Source organism: Macroventuria anomochaeta, assembly GCF_010093625.1.
Source record: "Macroventuria anomochaeta strain CBS 525.71 unplaced genomic scaffold BU25scaffold_2, whole genome shotgun sequence".
In the NCBI taxonomy this organism is placed as follows: Eukaryota; Fungi; Ascomycota; class Dothideomycetes; order Pleosporales; family Didymellaceae; genus Macroventuria; species Macroventuria anomochaeta.
The window spans coordinates 1,530,149-1,546,493 of NW_022985363.1; the positions used below are offsets into that span (position 1 = coordinate 1,530,149).

At 55.2% G+C, this 16,345-nt stretch overlaps 5 protein-coding genes across 5 annotated transcripts; 3 read left to right on the forward strand and 2 right to left on the reverse strand.

Annotated features, from left to right (window-relative positions):
* Positions 1 to 295: 295 nt before the first annotated feature.
* On the forward strand, positions 296 to 3,723 carry BU25DRAFT_427814 (uncharacterized protein; the record flags this gene model as incomplete). Its single annotated transcript, XM_033708471.1, has 3 exons — positions 296 to 323; positions 382 to 1,662; positions 1,712 to 3,723. The coding sequence occupies 3 exons, from the start codon at positions 296 to 298 to the stop codon at positions 3,721 to 3,723; spliced, it is 3,321 nt and encodes a 1,106-aa protein (XP_033567275.1).
* Positions 3,724 to 4,531: 808 nt separating this feature from the next.
* On the reverse strand, positions 4,532 to 6,449 carry BU25DRAFT_406341 (PH domain-like protein). Its single transcript, XM_033705252.1, has 2 exons — positions 6,123 to 6,449; positions 4,532 to 6,053 (listed from the first exon to the last, which is right to left on the reverse strand). The coding sequence occupies exons 1-2, from the start codon at positions 6,354 to 6,356 to the stop codon at positions 4,878 to 4,880; spliced, it is 1,410 nt and encodes a 469-aa protein (XP_033567276.1). The 5' UTR covers positions 6,357 to 6,449; the 3' UTR covers positions 4,532 to 4,877.
* Positions 6,450 to 6,817: 368 nt separating this feature from the next.
* On the forward strand, positions 6,818 to 10,463 carry BU25DRAFT_358116 (elongation factor Tu GTP binding domain-containing protein). Its single transcript, XM_033703596.1, has 4 exons — positions 6,818 to 7,057; positions 7,115 to 8,085; positions 8,172 to 9,695; positions 9,743 to 10,463. Exons 1-4 carry the CDS (start codon positions 6,995 to 6,997, stop codon positions 10,440 to 10,442), a joined length of 3,258 nt encoding a protein of 1,085 aa, XP_033567277.1. The 5' UTR covers positions 6,818 to 6,994; the 3' UTR covers positions 10,443 to 10,463.
* A 2,453-nt stretch (positions 10,464 to 12,916) lies between these two features.
* Positions 12,917 to 13,699, forward strand: BU25DRAFT_406345 (uncharacterized protein). Its single transcript, XM_033705253.1, has 2 exons — positions 12,917 to 13,223; positions 13,279 to 13,699. Exons 1-2 carry the CDS (start codon positions 13,023 to 13,025, stop codon positions 13,588 to 13,590), a joined length of 513 nt encoding a protein of 170 aa, XP_033567278.1. The 5' UTR covers positions 12,917 to 13,022; the 3' UTR covers positions 13,591 to 13,699.
* BU25DRAFT_88711 (glutaminase GtaA) lies at positions 13,644 to 16,210 on the reverse strand. The gene is made up of 4 exons (XM_033712216.1): positions 15,750 to 16,210; positions 15,405 to 15,700; positions 15,213 to 15,349; positions 13,644 to 15,163 (listed from the first exon to the last, which is right to left on the reverse strand). Exons 1-4 carry the CDS (start codon positions 15,938 to 15,940, stop codon positions 13,697 to 13,699), a joined length of 2,091 nt encoding a protein of 696 aa, XP_033567279.1. The 5' UTR covers positions 15,941 to 16,210; the 3' UTR covers positions 13,644 to 13,696.
* Between the last annotated feature and the right edge of the window lie 135 nt (positions 16,211 to 16,345).

Sequence of the window (16,345 nt, forward strand, 5' to 3'; positions counted from 1 at the left end):
AAACGTCCGCTCCGCACTCCGCACCCTCTACCAACCTCCAGCCGCGCCTTCTCCCTCGACGTTCGAACATCCACCGCATGCGCTCCGCCTGATACTCGCCGAACAGCCCACGCTCATTACTGCACGCATATTCATACAGCGACGCCTACGTAGACGCCTACCACCGTCGCCGCCGTCGCCGCCGTCTCGCGCTGGCCGTTCCTCGCATTGATTGCGCCGCACCCCAGCCTCTTGGCAGTCTCTCGACGACGACGAATATCACGACACTCGAATGCACGACTGGAAATGAGCTAGGATGACGCGACCACAAATAATACGAGCAGGTACGGCAGTGCCCAGTCCACGGCGACTGCATGAGCGCATACTGACGTCTTGGCGCAGACACCATTGACCTGCAGGACAAATCGTCTCCAACCGCACAAGACCACTCGAACCAGCCAGAGCACCCTGCGCCGCTGGGCATTGGGCCCGCTGCACCCCATCAGCAAGCCTCTCTACAATCGGTCGAAGATGAGCGCACCGCTGAGGAGACGCGCCTGCAGAATGCCTGGAACAATGCCGGGAACTCGCTGAGCGAAGACCCAGCGTCTGACGATGAACGCACAACAACGAACAACGCGAACGGCCAGGAACCACAGCAGAATGGCGGTGTGCACGCCGACAACGACGACGACATGCAGGACGCCGACGTGGAGGAGGATATGGACGATGACATGCTCGACAAGATCTCGAGTTCACCTTCGATTGACGATGGTGGGTATTCTTTACCTTCTTATCCCTTGGTATGGCCGACGCGAAGGGACTCTTTGACTCCACAATCGTCACCGATCATACCAAGTTCCGCTTCTTCGTCCCCTTTCACAACCACACCTGTGCATTTCCCTATCCCTGTCGCCAGCGCCGGTCGACCTCTCAGTGTCCCAGCGCATGGCACAGACGATCTTCCAATCACCTCACGTCATCCTTTCACAACACCTCCCATATTTCAATTCTTTCAGCAGCCCTCAACATCACAGTCAACGGAGCATCATCACGGTGAGTATACCTGGACAAGGACCACCGTCGGCTCGCACATCGATACCACGGCCATACAGGACGAAGATCTGAGCCCTAGGACGAGGCAGCTGAGGCTCGTGGAATGTAGGCTGCAGCTCATGAGGGAAGACTCGCAGGGATCACTGATGTCCGAGCTAGACGAGGAGCACGCTAGGAAGATGTTGCAGTCTGTTCGGCCGCCATCGATTGGTCTATCAGACGACCCCTTCGTCGAAACCATCGCACCTGCTCCACGGAGTACTAGCGGCACCCCGCCTCCACTCAAGCACTTTGACGATGAAGACGACTCCTGGACGACCGACAGCGACGCCGACTCCTGGGATGAGGAACTGGATAACGATGATGATGATGATGATGACGATGATAATGATGATGCATCCAATGACGTTTCCTTCTCTGATGATCCTAGATTTGTCGACTCAGGGTGGGGAGGCGAATGCTTACGAGAAACAGAGGATATCGACTTCGAATTCGTCTACGCCCTGCACACTTTCGTCGCGACTGTAGAAGGCCAAGCAAATGCCACAAAGGGCGACACGATGGTGCTGCTCGATGATAGCAACAGCTACTGGTGGCTTGTCCGTGTTGTCAAAGATAGTAGCATTGGTAGGCATATCTACGGCTACTGACATACATTTGCTAAACAACGTCCCAGGATATTTACCTGCAGAGCACATCGAAACGCCAACAGAGCGTCTAGCGCGCCTGAACAAGCACAGAAACATTGATCTGTCGGCAACAATGCTTGGTGACACTGCAGAGAAGACAAAGAACCCGTTGAAGAAGGCTATGCGACGACGAAACGCGAAGACCGTACAGTTCGGGGCGCCTACCTACGTCGAAGCATCTGACTACGACTACTCCTCCGATGAGGAGGGCGGTGAACTATTTGGTGGACCAGAGCCTAAGCAGGTCCAACAACAACAACAGCAGCAGCAGCAGCAGCAGCAGCAGGACCAAACTGCGCAGAAGTCTGAAGCCGAGCAGGATGACTCTATGCAAGTGCAGCCGCTGAAGCTTGGCGGTGTGAAGAAAGTCTCTTCTGATGAGTCGCGGACATCGAGTGAAGAGGCCGGCAAAGACGATGAGAAGTCGAGGACTAGCGACGAGATGTTTGATCGACCACTGGACCAGAAAGTGTCACGAAACGGCACGCTCCGCAACACCGACTCCTTCTTCAAGGACGAGAACACAGAGACTCGGAAGATCACCCTTACGCCCAATCTGTTACGAGACGACTCAAGTACCTCCACTACAGGCTCTCGTGAGCGCGGACCAAGTCTTGAAAGCCTGGAGAAGAATGGATTCGCCGACAAGGTCAAAGACGATAAGAAGAAGAAAGACAAGAAGTCCGGTATGCTCAGTGGCCTCTTCAAGCGCAAGGACAAGAAAGACAAGGACTCGAAGGGGGATGTTGATTCGGTGGAGGCCGACCTGAAGAGGGCAATCGAGAGGCCAGATCAAACTTCACCACAAGCAACCCAGGCGAAACCGGCAGAAGTCTCACCCGAGCGTCATTCGGAAGAGCAAGTTGGACAAACACCGTCCAGGCAATCAAGCAAGGGCAAATTGCAGAAGCAACAGCGCGCCAGGACCGACTCGCCCATCAAGACCAAAAGTATTCTGAAGACGGACAGCCCTATGGAAGCCACAGTAAATCCAGAAGAGGATACTGGTACAAACGGGAACGGAGCTGTTGGGCAACAAACCACATCTACCATGCGCATAGTCTCCCCGGACCAAGATGAAGGACCACAAGCACAGCCATCGGTACAAGAACGCGTGAAATCACCCGAGAGTCAGTCAGTCGTGGCTGCCATCAGCTCCAAGAACCCTTTCAGGTCGAACACTACAACTGACAGCGCACCAAAGCCAGCGAAGGTCCGCAGGGCGAAGGAGCGAGTGGCGCTGGACGACTTCGATTCTAGCGCAGACGAGAGCGACGATCCGTTCGCAGACCCCGATGCGCAAGACAGGACAAGAGAACAAACAGCTACTGAGCCAGTTGGACGTCTCTCGGAATCGCCTGTTCATGTTTCTGCCACAGATGCACAGCCAACAGTCAGAGAGGTTGCACCAGCTAGGGACCAGGAGTCGGACGCCCAGCACCCACCAGGCCTCACAGGCGACAACTCTAGCGCTGATACTAGCTCGCGCGTCTCGACACCCGATCTCGATGCTGCGAGCCCAGACACCATTGTACCGGACAAGCTCAACGTCGCCGCGCCACGAACCGGAATATCGCCGTCGCCCACGCTCCTTTCACCTAACGCGAACCTCATTCCACCACCGTCCCGCGCTGCTCCTGTGCCGCTGAACGTCAACACCTCGCCTTCAGTGTCATCAGCACCGGTCTCGTCAGAGAGTACAACGCTGCCAGCCTGGTCCGATGCCAGCCTTCGTTCTTACCTCGACGACGGCAGCGAGATCCGCGACCTTCTTCTCATGATCAACGACACCACTGGCGTCGTACCTGTTGGCAAAGATCACCCACTTATGAGCGGACTATTCGTGGAGGAAACAAAGGCCGCGCAAAGCCTCAGCAGTGAGCTCGACAGACTGCTCAATGGCCTAATGGACAATCGCATGAAGCGTGCAGGGAGTGGCGCGAGTAAGAAGAGCCAACTCAGTCAGATGAGCAGGGCAAGTACTGCTGGTGGAAGGTAGCGATAGCACAGCTACAAATCTGAGGGCGCCATGGAAGAGGAAGGAGTTTCTTTTGATAATACCCTAGGGATACGGCGTTCTGCATGGTCTGTTTTTTTTTTGGGAGGAAATGTGTCATGTGGTACGAAATTTGGGACGTCTTTGGGCGGCACGTTTGTCGCATTTGCGCGTTTCTTTGAGTCAGCTGGGCCTGTCTCGTCACGGTGGCAGTCTGTTATTTACCTTGCCATTTGGCGAGCTTTCTCTGCGGTCAGCCTCGCGGCAGATCGTACCCTTTTCGACTTCGCACCTTCTCTAATACCCTACCATGACCGGTTGGTGTTCATTCTTCATCTCGCTGAGATATATTAGATTCCTGCGGGGTAGCTAGCATCACGTATACCACTTCTTCTTCGCTTCGCACAAAACACTGCTGGTTACTCAAAGACGCAAACACCAGCAGACCATATCTCCACGCGTTATGGCCTTGAGAGCCTTATTGTGCCATAGTAAAGCTTTGGCTCCCCCGTTGGAGGGTTAGAAATCTACAACACCGTTGGTCCTCCATCTGATCCAACTCCGCCTCCTCCTTCTCTCCTACCACCGTTCCGCCAGACTCCGTGTCATCAAGACAAGCGAGCCATCTTCTCGACAGGGCGTTTCGTGACTGTCCTGGGGTGACGACAGGCAAACGAAGACGATGACGTGATCAAGGCACACGACTGGAGGAGAAGCTTCGTCTTCCGTAGTCTTGGACTCACATAGGGCGTTGAGCCAGATCAATCAAGACGAGGACGCGAGCAGTGCGTCGAGCACGGATTCAAGTGGATTCTTGCACGAATTCAAGTAGATTCTTGCTACAGCAGTGCGAACAGACCAAGGCCGGCTTGCCAGTGGGCGGTATTACAAAGACACTACAAACAGTACAAACAGCTACTATACAGCAACATAGAAAATGGGCTATCCAACAGAAGGAGACACTACACCGAGGCCGCGGCCCATCGAGGGGCGCCAGAGTAGTGATCGTGATTCGTACGTCGTACAACGGACGCGAGGGAAGCCGCTGGTCGCGATACCAGAGGTGACAAAGGAGATGCTATGTACAAGCCAATAGAGCTTTTCAGTCTGGCGGTCTGACATGTGGGCGATGTCGGTGAACCGCGCGACTCCGGTGGTCACTTGATGGCCATCGGCTGCATCGTCGGCACCGTCACGTTCAGCTCCGCTGTCGAGACCCGCTTCTGCTGAGGGGTCGGAGCTTGAGGTACGGTGGGCGTAGCCGCCGTTGTCGTCAGAGCTGGCGTTTGCACTTGCGCCTGTGCAGCCCTCTTCCCTTCGCCCTCCCTCCTCCTTACGAGCAGGCTCTTGAACGCACCCAGCCACTTGGCCAACTCGTTCTCGCTCTTTGCGCAGAATCGGAAATTCTTCTCCTCGGAGATGACCTGCATGCAGTACTGCTTGCTCCTGCTGACGCTGTCGATGTCGACCGCATCGATGATGCTCGCGAATGGAATGATCAAGTTGGCCGAGTACTCCTCGGCGTTCTTGTAGAAGCCGAGACATTTGGGGCGGAGGACGACCCAGACCTTCCTCCACTGCCGCACGCCGCCCTTCGATTTGAGGACGTACAGCCATCCGTGGTAGACGACGCGGTCGGGGTCCGAGTCGGAGGTGGAGGGAGGGACGTTGAGGCTGGAGATCTGGCTGACGTTGCGATTGCGTGGGAGCGGATTGCGGGTGTCTGATTTCGAGTAGGGGAGGGAGGTCGAGGATCTCGCGTTCGGCGCTGCAGAGTCGGAGAAGTCGAAGTCGGAGACGGAGCCGTGTTCGTTGCCGGAGTAGTTTAGGGCTTGCGAGGGGCGGCGTGCGCTGTGCATGGCTATCGACTGCGAGTCTCGCGGCAGGGCGCTGGGGGGCAGGGCGCCGGGGGGCAGGGAGGAGGGCTCGGGGTCAGAAGAGGAGGAGAGGGTGTTGGAGTGCGCTCGGTGCGATCGGTCGACGGCGGTGGTGGAGGAGGTCTGGGTGCCGGTCCTGGTGCCGGTCCTGGTGCCGGTCTTGGTGCCGGTGGGACTGAGCAGGATCAGCTCGCCTTCCTCCTCGTCAATGCGGGCTTCTGCGCGGATGAGATCGACCCAGGCCTGTGCCTCTCTGTCGGTGGGTGCGCCGAGGTGGTAGTTGCGTGCGGGCGAGAAGATGCCGAAGACGTGGTCCGTCTTCTTCTTCGAGTCCTTCTGGCGGGCAACGGCGGTGATTTCGGACAGGTTGATCTGGTGACGCAGCTTGGTCTCGGCCTCGTCCTTGTACATGGACAGGCGGTTGGGGCGCAGGACGATGTAGATCGGCTTCCATTGCTGAGGCGGTTAGTACAGACTTTGCTCGCGTGGTGTGCTGCCGCGTGCTGCGGTGTGGAGTGCGCGCACCTTGGTCTTGCGGGTGCGCTTCAGGACTGAGCCAGCCTTGATGATGCGGTCGAACTCGAAGCAGCCGTTCTGGCTGACGGGCGACATGACGCCTGCGCTGTGTGCCTGGGCCTGGGCCTGGATGCTGGACAGGCGTGGTTGCGCGGGCGTGCTCAGCTTCATGCCGGCCATGGCAGCAGGGGAGCGAGTGACGGGGACCGGTTTGGCAAGCGTTTGCTGTGCGCCTTCCGCCATGGCTGCGGCCAGTCTGCATCAACCGGCAGGCGGCCGTCTGTTGCGTGGCAGCGGTCCGGGGCAGTCGCCGAGCGCGCTGAGGGAATGTTGTTCGGGGGGGGGGGGGGATACTATGGTTCCGCTGCTGTGAGGGAAGTGATGCGGATCGACACACGCGAGCGACAGGGGGAATGCATGGGCGCGCGGGCAGACAGTCGCAGCACCATGGCCAGCGGCAGCAGCGGGGGGGCACCGCTATATCTGCGACATCTGCGACATCTGCGACATCTGCGGCACGCGCCCCGGGAGGAGTGGTGAGGCCAGGCGGAGTCCCGCCGGCGATGCAGCGGTCGCGCAGCCGCCGCGGGCCTGTGGCAGCGGGCGGGAGGCGTGTCTGCGCTGCGAACGTCTCGCTGTGACGTCTGCGAGCGAATGGTGGGGCTCGCGCGCTGACTTTCTCAAACCGCATCCCCCAAACCCAACGGGCCCGTTTCACGCAACCACTTCTGCTACACCACCGCGGCCTGCCACCCTAGACCGCGCCCTGCCGTCCTACACCGCGCCTGCGCCGCATCTAGTCCCCTACGAAACACGAAACACGCGCACGTCGGCTCCCCGGAGCGAGCAGCGCCCATCGCCCCATCGCCCCATAGCCCGCCATGCCGACCATTCCCTCCGACCAGCTCGTCAAGCTGCAGCAGGAGGCCGAGGGCATCAGAAATGTCAGCACCCGCTCACGGTGGTGACTGCTGTTGCAGTGTGCTCACGATCCCCCCCAGATATGCATCCTCGCCCACGTCGACCATGGCAAGACGTCCCTCACCGACGCTCTCATCGCCACCAACGGCATCATCTCCCCCAAGCTCGCCGGCAAGATCAGGTACCTCGACTCGAGGCCGGATGAGCAGCTCCGCGGCATCACCATGGAGTCGTCTGCCATCTCGCTGTACTTCTCGCTGCTGCGCCGGTCCGTGCCCGAGGCACAGGCCGAGAAGAAGGAGTTCCTCGTCAACTTGATCGACTCACCCGGACACATCGACTTCAGTTACGAGGTCTCGACGGCCTCGCGTCTGTGTGACGGCGCCATCGTGCTCGTCGACGCCGTGGAGGGCGTGTGCAGTCAGACCGTCACCGTGCTGCGCCAAACGTGGATAGAGAAGCTCAAGCCTCTGCTCGTGATCAACAAGATGGACAGACTAATCACAGAATGGAAGATGAGCCCAGCTGACGCACACACGCACTTGAACAAGCTCGTAGAACAGGTGAATGCCGTCATGGGCAGCTTCTACCAGGGCGAGCGCATGGAGGACGACCTCCGCTGGCGCGAGAAGATGGAAGAGAAGCTCAACGCTGCAGCTGCCGAGAAGACTAACACTACATCGTCCGCAGCAGTATCAGATAACGGGGACAGTGTAGACACGACGAACACACCTGCCGAGTACGAGGAAAAGGACGACGAAGACATCTACTTTGCTCCTGAGAAGAACAATGTCATCTTCGCCAGTGCCATCGATGGCTGGGCATTCACAGTGAAGCAGTTCGCCAGTCTCTACGAGCGCAAGCTCGGCATCAAGCGCTCAGTACTGGAGAAGGTACTCTGGGGCGACTACTTCCTAAACCCAAAGACCAAGCGCGTGCTCAGTTCCAAGCATCTCAAAGGCCGCCACCTGAAGCCCATGTTCGTTCAACTGGTGCTCGAGAATATATGGGCCGTCTACGACGCCACGACGGGAGGTAACAACGGGAAGGGGTGCGTGGATTTCCTTTTCTCCATCGTCATTCTTCTTGCTTGTTCTGTACATACTCTAGCCAATATACTTATTTGCTGCACATCAGAGATCCCGCCATGGTCGAAAAGATTACAAAGTCTCTCCACCTCAGCCTCCCACCACACGTCTTGCGGTCACGCGACCCTCGTGCTGTCTTGACCGCACTCTTCGCCGCCTGGCTACCCCTGTCGACCGCGCTGCTGGTCTCCGTCATCGAGTACCTGCCTTCGCCTACCAAGGCCCAAGCAGAGAGGATGCCAGAGATTATCGACACTTCGGTCGGTGCTGATCATGTCGCACCAGAAGTTCGAAAGGCGATCACCGACTTCGATACGTCCAAAGACGCGCCTGTCGTGGCCTACGTCAGCAAGATGTTTTCCGTCCCCGAAAGCGAACTGCCACAGCACAAGCGGAGGACTGGCGCACTGAGCGCAGAAGAGGCGCGAGACCTGGGGCGCAAGAAGCGGGCAGAGCTTGCCCGGCAACAAGCCATTGCCAATGGCGAGAGTCCAGATGTCGGTAGTATCACCGACGCACTCAGCTCGGCCGCTATTGGCCATGACGAAGCACACGCGGAAGGGGCAGCACCGTCCGATGAAAAGGCTGAGCATCTGATCGGTTTCGCTCGCATCTACTCCGGCACGCTCAGCGTGGGTGACGAGGTGTATGTCCTGGGCCCGAAGTTCTCACCAGCAAACCCGCATGCAGCGCCGGAACCGAAGAAGGTCAAGGTTACTGCGCTGTACCTCATGATGGGACGTGGCTTAGAGTCGTTGACTTCTGTACCCGCTGGTGTTGTGTTCGGCATCGGTGGTCTCGAGGGACATATGCTCAAGTCGGGAACACTCTGCTCGCAGCTGCCAGGTTCACTCAACCTGGCTGGTGTGACCATGGGCTCTGAGCCCATCGTACGCGTCGCCCTGGAGCCTGAGAACCCTTATGATCTCGACAAGATGATCAACGGCTTAAAGCTCTTGGTACAGTCCGACCCATGCGCCGAATACGAGCAACTGCCCAGTGGAGAGCACGTTGTCTTGACAGCCGGCGAGCTGCATCTTGAACGATGTTTGAAGGACCTCGAAGAGCGCTTTGCCAAGTGCAAAATTCAAGCTGGCGAGCCCATTGTTCCCTACCGAGAATCGACCGTCGCCGCAGCCGAGATGAATCCTCCCAAGAACCCAGAGCTAGGCCGTGGTGTCGTCGTTAGCGCGACAGCCAGCAAGCAGGTCTCTGTCCGCCTGCAGGTCCGCCCACTACCCCCAAGTGTCACAGAGTTCCTGAGCAAGAACTCCGGTTCCATCAAGAGGTTGAACTCCGAGCGTAAGGCGCAGGAGACTCAGCACTCCGATGAGCAGGTGGCTGCTGAGGTCCAAGGAGCCGAGCAGGACGGCATGCAAGAAGCTGAGCAGCGCGAGAGTGGGCAGAGCCTCAGCCCTGCGGAGTTTAAGAAGCAGCTCAAAGCTGCTTTCGCTGAAGCCAAGAAAGAAAAGGACATCTGGACTGATGATGTGATTGACAAGATCACTGCGTTTGGTCCGCGCAACCGAGGGCCGAACATTCTGATCGACAGTGCTGGTATATGTACCAAAGCGTAAGTCCTTGCTGTCGTCACGGGCTTCATAATCTAATACTTCATAGTCTCGCAGACACCACAGAGGACGACGACACGTCCGACCGTGCCTCAAGCACCCGCTCCTTCGCCTCGACAATAATCTACGCCTTCCAGCTCGCCACGGCCCAAGGTCCCTGCTGTGCGGAGCCGGTCCAGGGCATCGCTGTGTTCTTGCAGGACGTGAGCCTTGATGAATCAACGGCAGAGACTGATCACCACCGCCTCACAGGTGAGGTCATTAAGGCTGTCCGTGCGGGCGTCCACAATGGTATGCTCGACTGGTCGCCCCGCATGCTGCTCGCCATGTACTCCTGCGAAATCCAGGCCTCGACCGACGTGCTCGGGCGCGTCTACGCCGTGCTCACCCGCAGGCGAGGACAGATTTTGAGCGAGACGATGAGTAGCTCTGCCGCGTCTACAACAGGAAATCAAACATTCACTATTTCCGCCCTCCTCCCCGTCGCGGAATCTTTCGGCTTCTCAGACGAGATCCGCAAACGCTCGTCCGGCTCTGCGTCCCCGCAGTTGCGCTTCGCAGGCTTTGAGATGCTGGATGAAGACCCCTTCTGGGTTCCGTTTACCGAGGACGAACTCGAGGATCTGGGCGAGTTGGCCGATAGGGAGAATGTCGCGAAGAGGTACGTGGATCGTGTGAGGAGGAGGAAGGGGTTGTTGGTCAAAGAGGTTAGGGTGGAGGCGGAGAAACAGAAGACACTGAAGCGGTGAATTGGGGGTTGCAGGGGAGGGGCGTTCTGGGTGCAGGGCTGGAAGGAGAGGGGGAGGGTGCGGTGGTGGGATGGGGAGACGGAGTGAGCACGTGTCCTACCACAGGATTGAGGAAAATACGATGGCCATGTGGTTGAGGAGTGAACATATGGTATAAAAGCAGTTACTTTCTACAACGACGTCCACCTCTTCAACATCCACTTTCTTCTTTGCAAACTAATGTCAAGCACGTTCGCTCAACGCCTGTCTCTCTTTTGCTCCAAAGTCTAATCTGGTAGGCGCCATGTCCTGCCGCCGTGTCTAGGCATACACGCGGACACGTTCAAAAACACCTTTCTCCCCTCCACCATTCCCTGATGGACACTCTCTGCCTCTCAAAATTTAAAAAAAAAAAAAAAAAAAACATCAAACACCTTGCGCATATCGCCGGCCTGCCTGCCGCCACACGCAACCTAAAAGCAGAATCAGCGGAATTCTGCTTGCTCGATGCTCTACTCTTTTCTCTTCAGAAATCCACAGAAACGACGTGAGACCGTCATGTTGCGTCATGCTCGTTGCTCGCCTTTCTCTTGTCATCACCAGGATCAGTCTAGGGGCCCCAAAATGTGGGTCGGAAAGCTAATGCGTTCTCTGCATTATATTGTCCTCGCTCAACGCCGGTGGCTCCCGGAGGAAGATATAAAACAAACGCACGATGGGCCCATGTGCTCTTCTAGTCCGAAGCCGACCTATAAGAGGTGTCTGTGTATTGAGCTCGTTTTGCTCTCTGCCCACTCCTTACTTTGCTTGAAAATCAAAATAATCAAACTTGGTATGGATGTTCTGTCTCTCAGCCCTACACTTCATGTGCTGAAGGTGTTGGCCCATCCAGATGCATAAAGACGGATTGTTTTCAGATACAAATATTCTCTCCTATCATTTCGTCGTACAGTTCAAGACTCTAAAAGACAACCTGAAACACACCATTTCTGCGTTTCTCCCTGTCCAGCAACTGATGGGAACACCCTTCTTGCACCCGCATATTCTGCGCTCTTCTTTCTCCAAGCATCACTACGTGGAAAGCCATGCTCTGGTCCCGTCGGTGCCTCCTCACACCAGCATACTCATGCTAAGAATAGCATGTCTCTGCCTTTCTGGAAGCCTTTGAAACAAAAGGCTCAGCATTAGAAGCACGGTTACAAGTCTTAAAAGGAACAAAACGCCAGGCTATGCCCGGCCTGTCCACGACTTCCCGCTGCCACTAAACTTGAAAATCGCCTTTGATGAACGACCTATCTTTTGCATGTCTCCCTCTGGCTCATAACTAGAAGGAAGCGGTGCGATGGTATATGTCGTTGCCTGCTTTTCCCTTACAATAAAGATTGGATTGTGAATTCCTCCATGCTGTGGCGGTCTTCGGGATATGGTGTTCACGCAGAAGCCTCAGGTGACATTCACTCCAGGATTCAAGCGCAGGTTGAGCCCGCGACTTGTGCTGCCGGAGTCTCAATCGAACTGTTACTTCTTGTTTGGAGACTTCCGAAGGTTGCTCCACGTAGGAATGTGGCGGCGTGTGCCGCTGTAGAATACTGATAGCTACGATAAACGATAATGCAGGACTATCGGGTCGATGGAATACTGCGCTGAATTGCAATGAAGCTGGAACATCAACGTTGAAGCTGGGGTTCCCGATGCTCCGCCTAAACTTCCTCTACAGCTTTATCTTGTTTCCTTGTTCAGATTTCCACGTCGACTTCCTCAATTTATTAACCCTTAGAGATTTTCCGCAGAGCCTTACTCCAACATTAAGCGCTGCTGCAGCATTTGGTGCCCACACCAGGCAATGGAGATTAGGGCCCCGGTGTCAATGGGAGATCGTGAGCAGAACTGTGATGTATTCAGAGCTGCCTACATGGTGTTTTTCTACACGGCAGGGAGCTGTGGGCGCTAGCCGGAACTGGGAAGGCGCGGAGCCTATAGAGAAGAGCCGCAGTGAAGGTGTGGGCTGACGACACTCGTGATTAAATCGCCATGAAATTGCTCTTTGGGATTCATACCATGTGTAGGCCCTTGTGAGGCCCTTCAAGGGTTCATAGGCTTTGCCTCGTAATCATGCACCCCATTAACACCTATGCAACTGGCGGCTTCAATTGAGAACACAGAGTTTACTGGAGCCCAAACAGCTGATGGTGTCTTCTCTGGAAACTCTGCAAGCAAATGTCCTTGCATGCTTGAACATACCTCATTAGTGAAGTATCCGGCTGCATACGCAAGCCCGCGAGGTGTGTGGCGCAGGTCAAGAGCTGTGCTGCAGCCGCAGTCACAGAGATCGCAAGCCAGCCCTAGAGCTCTTCACCCCTGTCTCTTGACACGGCAAGTATGACGTCAGCGGAACGGCTCAGCCGACACCTTACAGAACAATATACATAACTGATCTGATGTGCAACGGCTATTTTGTGTTTCATCTCTCGCATCTCTGGTCTTGTCGTGTGATGTTAAACTTTTGACCCTCGTCACCTCGACTGTCACCTTGACCGGCATTGCACGATTGCACTACACTAAAGGGCCCACTTCAGTACCACACTCACGCTTTTCTCCAATATGGGCATACCCTACTCCCGCGAAATTAATGCAGCCTTCGAGCAAGTCACTCCGCTTGTAGCCGCCGGTTTCAAAGTCCTGCGCACCACAAAGAACATCTCCATCGTTCTCGCCATCATCCAAGTGCTCACCGTCTTGTTTCTCGGGCTGATTTTGCTCGCGCTAATCACGCTGATATACACCGTGAACCCAGATCTAGAAGTATGTCGACCATGCTGAAGAAGACACGATGACTCATCTACTGACGACCGAGCAGGAAGAAAGGCAACAGCTCATAACCCCCTGGCTGAAGTACTACGCGCACATCACACTCTTCGGCATCATCAAAACCATCATCACCTCCTCGCTGGTGATTGGCGCAGTCGGCTTTGCAGCATGGCGCGCGTTCTTGTTCGAACAGTGGGTCGAAGATGTAGAGTACGAGGCAAATATTGATGCGAACAAGGCGCTTGAGGATCTTGAGGAAGATGAGGCGGCTAAGAAGAAAGGGAAGAAAAATGGAAAGAAGGGGAAGGCGAAGGCGAAGAGCGAGGCCGATAAGATTTTGGAAGAGGAGGGCAAGAAATAAGGCTGTGAAGATGCTCAAATCACATGTACGGCTATTGGAGAAGAGTAACATGAGCCAAATAGCATAGTCCTAAACGATACTTGCCCATTCAGTTGAGTTGGACACTTTACAATCTTCCCGACTTTCCCTGTTCCAACAGCAACAGACTGAACAAACCCCCAACAGCCGGCCTAGCCTTGAACTCCAATCCCGGCGGGAAACTTCCATCACTCGTCTGATACAGATCCGTAAACGGCCTACTTGTCGGCGTTTCATTGACCCACCTCGCCAAATCATTGATAAACATGTCCCTTGTCTTCTCACTAGCAATAGCCGCGCAGAATAACTCCCAGTCAGACTTGGTGTAGTACCTGTTCCGCGTATCGAGCGGAACACCATAGTTCTCTTTGACGGTAGGGTAGAAGCCGCTTTGTATGTTGTAGACGGACTGAGGTACGAGGTTGGTGTTCAAAAGCTTGTCGTTGTAGAGATTGTATAGGAGGCCCCAGGTCGAGGTGTTGCCATAGTTGAGCACAGCGTGGGGAGGGTCGTCCGCCGTATTGAGACCCAGAGTCTGCCACTTTGTGATGTAGTCATGTGCAATTTTTGTGTAGTTTTGCGCATTAGAGGCCTTGTTGATAAGGGAAGAAAGCTGCGACATCGCTTCGATGGCAATAATGCCTTTGAGAGCGAGATTTGTCTGGTTCGCAAGATGCCCAGCAAAGTCATCGGTTGAGAGTTGCTCGGCTGGGAAGAGACTATCTTCGACGAGGTACTCCGCCCACTGCCTGAGGATAGTGTAGTGCTGTTTGATGTAGTCGGTGTCGCCGGAGCGCTGGACGTAGGCTAGGACCATGATAATGTTATTGCTACACTCTTCCAAGGGCATGGGTTCATCGTCGCCTGTCGGATGGCCAGTAGCGTTTGGGTAGTGTTTTCCAAGGTCATGGGTAGCCCATTTATTGGGATAGTGACCGCTCTCCTGGTTCTCAAAATGTGGATCGAGGAGTAACTTTATCAGATCCGGGTTCGTGTAGAAGAAGATAGGAGACGCTGGATAAATCACGTCTACGGTCTGAGTGTTGCCATTCGAAGATATTTCTTTCAAGAAGAGGTAGTGCTTGTCTCCGGTACCGACCAGTTGAGTCGCTGCAAAGGCCTGACGGGCAGCCAGGGTTGTCAAAATCGCGTAGTCTTGCCCGGCAGCGGCGATAGAATCCTTCGAGATTCGGTCATCCAAATCCGATGAAAGCTTGCTTGACTCCGGATAGTCCTTGTGAAAGAAGGTGAGAGCTGCAAGATCATCCGCGAAATAGCTCTTCCACAACGACGGAAGGATAGCCAGTCCGTCTGCTCCCAGGAATTGGATCGCTTCGTCCTGACACAAGCCCAGCGAGAACAACGTGGATACTGGCGAAGCCCCAACGGATCCAAGACTGATTCCGTAACCGAAGACTGGCCATCTGTCATTGATAGCACGGAAGTTAGTATCATTCGAGCTCGGCAGCTTTCCATCGGTTACAAAGGCACCACGAACGTCGTCATCAGCGCCTGATTGGTACGTGACACCATTTTGCGCCGTAGTAGCGTAGTACTAGAGAGCATCAGTAACGATGACAATGAGGATACTCTAAAGAACTTACAAAGTTGCCCCACTCGGCTCTGTCGTTGAATTCCGAGAACTTTTGCTGGTTTTGTCTCGATAGCTTATGATAGACCACGTCATTCATTAGGCCGAAATCCCATTGCGCGGTCACATCAACATCGCCAGAAACCCACTCTGTCGATATATTAGTAGTCAGGTTGTGCAGATACTCGTGAGACGTCAACCTTACCAGCACTAATATCAGTGTAGATCTGCACACTGTGTTCTGCGCCGTCTAGAGACAGGACTTCGACGTTCATATACGAGAAAGTCAAAGACTGGCGCTTGAGATCCTTCGGAGTGAGCGGCGAGAGAAAGGTCACCTTCAGTGATACCTTCTTATTGGCCTCGATGGTGAAGATGCTCTTGCTGGAGGTATACTCGTAAGATTTCTGATTCGCTAATGGGATTCCTTTTGGTGCGCCCATCCATGTGAAGGTCTCGTTGTCAACGCGGACCAAGCCTGTCCAGCCAAGCACCTGTCCACTGTCTAGAATCAGTATGTTTCATTCGGGTTCTGGAGGAGCATACTGACGTGTAGAACCGCGGCCATTGTCCGGGAAGGTACCCTCCGTTGCCTCCATCGCTACCAGCCGGGAACCATGTGCTCAAGTACGGACTCTTCACAGCAAGCGGTAAGGACGGTGGACGAGCAGGAGTGAAAATGGATTGCGCGGACGTGACTGAGAGTAGATAGCCCAAGGTTGCTAAGAATGATATGTGCATTGTCGATGGTGAGAATGTACGCGAGATTAGTAGACAATCGTGTAAACTGGAGGCCTATATACCTGTTCCGCAGTTATCCTAATATCATCTCACATCAAGCATCCCCTCAGCCGAGTCTGGGATGATGTGCAGGGGTAAGTCGATGAAGGCGTCCCATGATGACGGACAAGCTTTCAGGCGTTTGCTTTTGTTTAGTGCCCATTTGGTTTGGGAAGGTGCTTAGGAAAGGTGGCAGATGTGTCAACAACGTGGACCACTTGCACCAACCGTACTCCTGGTGACTTGAAGGCGTGGTGCTGTTGCTGTGATACCTCAGCATCTTGGCCGTTGTGTACCATGGAGCGCATGACTACTTGAAGTAGACTCACATGGCGAGCGGGTGGCTTCAGTCCAAGCACTACCAAC

Excerpts from the sequence above, each read along its gene's own strand:
- BU25DRAFT_406341 (XM_033705252.1), bottom strand. The coding sequence starts at position 6,356 with ATGGCGGAAGGCGCACAGCAAACGCTTGCCAAACCGGTCCCCGTCACT. Across the intron at positions 6,054-6,122 it reads AGCGCACCCGCAAGACCAAG|CAATGGAAGCCGATCTACAT; the intron begins GTGCGCGCACTC and ends TAACCGCCTCAG.
- BU25DRAFT_358116 (XM_033703596.1), top strand. The coding sequence starts at position 6,995 with ATGCCGACCATTCCCTCCGACCAGCTCGTCAAGCTGCAGCAGGAGGCC. Across the intron at positions 7,058-7,114 it reads AGGCCGAGGGCATCAGAAAT|ATATGCATCCTCGCCCACGT; the intron begins GTCAGCACCCGC and ends GATCCCCCCCAG. Across the intron at positions 8,086-8,171 it reads GGAGGTAACAACGGGAAGGG|AGATCCCGCCATGGTCGAAA; the intron begins GTGCGTGGATTT and ends GCTGCACATCAG.
- BU25DRAFT_406345 (XM_033705253.1), top strand. The coding sequence starts at position 13,023 with ATGGGCATACCCTACTCCCGCGAAATTAATGCAGCCTTCGAGCAAGTC. Across the intron at positions 13,224-13,278 it reads CCGTGAACCCAGATCTAGAA|GAAGAAAGGCAACAGCTCAT; the intron begins GTATGTCGACCA and ends ACGACCGAGCAG.
- BU25DRAFT_88711 (XM_033712216.1), bottom strand. The coding sequence starts at position 15,940 with ATGCACATATCATTCTTAGCAACCTTGGGCTATCTACTCTCAGTCACG. Across the intron at positions 15,701-15,749 it reads CAATGGCCGCGGTTCTACAC|TGGACAGGTGCTTGGCTGGA; the intron begins GTCAGTATGCTC and ends GATTCTAGACAG. Across the intron at positions 15,164-15,212 it reads GAGCCGAGTGGGGCAACTTT|TACTACGCTACTACGGCGCA; the intron begins GTAAGTTCTTTA and ends GATGCTCTCTAG.